Source organism: Capsicum annuum, chromosome 3 (genome assembly GCF_002878395.1).
Source record: "Capsicum annuum cultivar UCD-10X-F1 chromosome 3, UCD10Xv1.1, whole genome shotgun sequence".
NCBI classification, from domain to species: Eukaryota; Viridiplantae; Streptophyta; class Magnoliopsida; order Solanales; family Solanaceae; genus Capsicum; species Capsicum annuum.
The window spans coordinates 233,899,399-233,902,468 of NC_061113.1; the positions used below are offsets into that span (position 1 = coordinate 233,899,399).

The following is a 3,070-nucleotide window of genomic DNA, read 5'->3' on the forward strand; positions in this document are numbered from 1 at the left end:
AATCAGATTTAAGTGAGATGACATTTCTTATAGGCTTCTAATTTACTGCATCATTTTGATACGTGGCTTTATCTCATTGGCTCATTCACTTGACTTAACATGCCACGTTATTTGACATGTGTCATCAAATTGGGCCTCTAGCATATGATGACATCTTGGGCTTGCTAAAGTGGGCTCAGTCATTTGTAGCCCAAATTAAAATGATGACATCTTGGGCTTGCTAAAGTGGGCTCAGTCATTTGTAGCCCAAATTAATATGATGACATCTTGGGCTTGATAAAGTGGGATAATCATTTTTAACCCAAATTAATGGACTAACTCAATTAAAAGAATTGAACTTTAATTAAACCCACACATATTTGGATTTAAACGATTAATCCACAGTATTTATTTGGGATTAATATATTTTATTTTTAATATTATCCGAATTTTGTACGGATAAAATTTTATTGTTTACAAAGTTATTTAAATATTAAAAAAATAAACAGTATTTAATTAATAATAAAGGTAAAATAAATACAAAATGATAAATTATTTTTTAAATTAGATAAATAAATTTGCAAATTCAATTTTATATACTCATTTCATTTTATAATAGTTGGTCTGTTTTCTAAAAGTATTTATTTCAATTTAGTTGTCATTTTTAGAAAATCAAGATAATTTTATTGTGTCCTCCCAATAATACCATTAGCATTAAATGACTAACTAAAGTCTATACACTCAAATTTATATTTTCAAAGTATACTTAATAAGGTTAATTTAATAAAATAAACTTCTAATAATTATCATTATTTTAAAAGGTAGGAGCGTAAAATTTCAGTTAATACGGGATGAGGTGTAAGCCTCGAGGTGTGGAGCGTAAGTCCAAGATCTTTAAATTTTAATTTATAATATAGTAAAATAGTGTTATAAAGCAAATATTGTAAACAATTGAAAGCATAATTTAACAAACTCATATAAAATAAAATTTTTAATATAATTTTACAAGTATGAATAAAGAAAGCAGTAATAGATTAGGATGAGGATTCAATATTTTGTGATAGTCATTATTTTAAATAGCGATTATTTTGAGACATATGACAATAATATGAAGACCGATGATAATTAGCACTATAAAATTCTGCGAATTAAATATTTTAAAAGAAATGTTAAATAATATTCATCCTCACGATTCTTTCAAATAGTAAATACGTTGTACAATGAATAGTTATTTGAGTTATTCCCAATCTTTTTATTTATACAAATAAAAAAAATTAGTAAGCATTATTTATTTAGTAAAGAATTACAAGGATCAAATGTTAGGTGTAGATCGTGCTTAAGACGTAAACCTCACAGAACTAAACATCACTCGTATGCCTCGAGGCGTTTTGCTAAACAAATAAAAATAGAATAAAAAGTTATGCGACGCTATAGCACATAACAGCATTCGTCCATTCCAAATAAGTAATTGGTCTATTTATGCGACTTACGATCAACTAAATTGAGATGGAAAAATTAATTTAAACAAGACTAATGTTTAATATTTATGAAAACTTTCTAGATACAGATAATACGGCTTAAGCGAATTACTCCTAATAATCCCTTTAATTAATTATTAAAAAAAATTACTAGTCAAAAAACTAGATGCCCAAATAGCGTTGAAACCAAAAAACTCGATGATGCTAAATACATTGAACCTGGACATGCTCATTTTATCACTATAAATCTCCTGCAACTCAAACCATATTCATCACAAATCAATCACATTTGCCTTTCCATTCTTATCACTGGCTCACCATTATTAACTAACTCCTTTTTTTTTTTTTTAATTTTTTTGTTTCCGCCATTTTCTCAGCTGCCATTTCCTTCAACATGTTTGCAACAAAGTCTTCCGTCGTGCCCGAAAGCGAAACGCTGAGAAGGAAAAACGAGGAATTGGAGAAGGAATTGAAGAAGAGCATCGAAAGGGAAGAGAAAATGAGAGAGGAATTGAATAAGACGTCGGAGCGGCTGAGGGTGGCTGAGGAGGCGGAGGAGCGGCTTTGTTGTCAGCTAGGTGAGTTTGAAGCCGAGGCTGTTGATCAGGCTCGGACCTACAGGATCCGGATCCATACTTTAATGGATCAGCTTTCGCTTGCTCAGAAACTTCTTCAGTCTGCTTCTGTTATTCTACCCAATTCTCAATGACCGTTCACGGAATTTGGTATACTGATTTGATATAAAGGTGTTTCTCTGTTTGATGTTTGATAGTATTTGGCTGTTGTGTGTTGGCATATATTTGCTCGGACTCTTAAAAATGTCAGTGGATGAGTGTCGGATTCTCCAAAAGTAATATATTTTTGAAGAATACGAGACAGGTGTGTGGCATCAAAGGTGCAGAGTCGTATACAACTTAGGTGTAAAATGGCGATTATGAAAGATTGATTAGGAACTCAGGAGTGTTGTGTATATTGTATTGGCTTTCTCTCCTCCTCTCTTTTTGGAGATCTAATGGGAAATTTGTGTGTACATTTAGTTTTTTTTGTTCTCTCGTTCTCCCTATATGTGCTGCTTTAGATTGGTAGTAGATTTTGAAGTTAGAAACTTGAAAAATTGAATTTATGAAGTTATGGTTGGACATGTATTTTATTTTGAAAAAAATTGAAATTTTGTGAGCCGAAGTTCCAAAAACTAGCTCAAACTTGAAAATATTTGAAGATTGAAATTTTAAAATCTGATCAAATTTTATGGCAAAACAGATAAAGATAAATGTGAAATTATAGTCGTCAACAATATTCTGCGAAAATGGTAAAAGCTTTATGTTCGGACTTCGGTGTCGCACGATATCCGGCCACCTTTCAATTTTAGTGTTATGCTACTCTTCCGTCTAAAAGAGAATGACCTACTTTGACTTGGCATAGAATTTAAAAAAATAAAGAAAGACTTTTAAATTTTGTAGCTTTAAATTAAAGGTGTGTCAAATATATCAAAATGTCTTTTAATCTTGTGATCCTAAACATGTCATGTGGAAAGTTGAAATTAAAGTATTGCCAAAAAAGAAAAGAGGTCATTCTTTTTGTACGTCATTCTTTTTTAAACGAACTAAAAAAGA

At 30.7% G+C, this 3,070-nt stretch overlaps 1 protein-coding gene across 1 annotated transcript; it reads left to right on the top strand.

The window, feature by feature from the left end:
* The first annotated feature begins 1,630 nt into the window (after positions 1-1,630).
* LOC107862982 (protein RESPONSE TO LOW SULFUR 3) lies at positions 1,631-2,498 on the top strand. The gene has a single exon (XM_016708721.2). It carries the CDS (start codon positions 1,852-1,854, stop codon positions 2,164-2,166), a length of 315 nt encoding a protein of 104 aa, XP_016564207.1. The 5' UTR covers positions 1,631-1,851; the 3' UTR covers positions 2,167-2,498.
* The last annotated feature ends 572 nt before the right edge of the window (positions 2,499-3,070 follow it).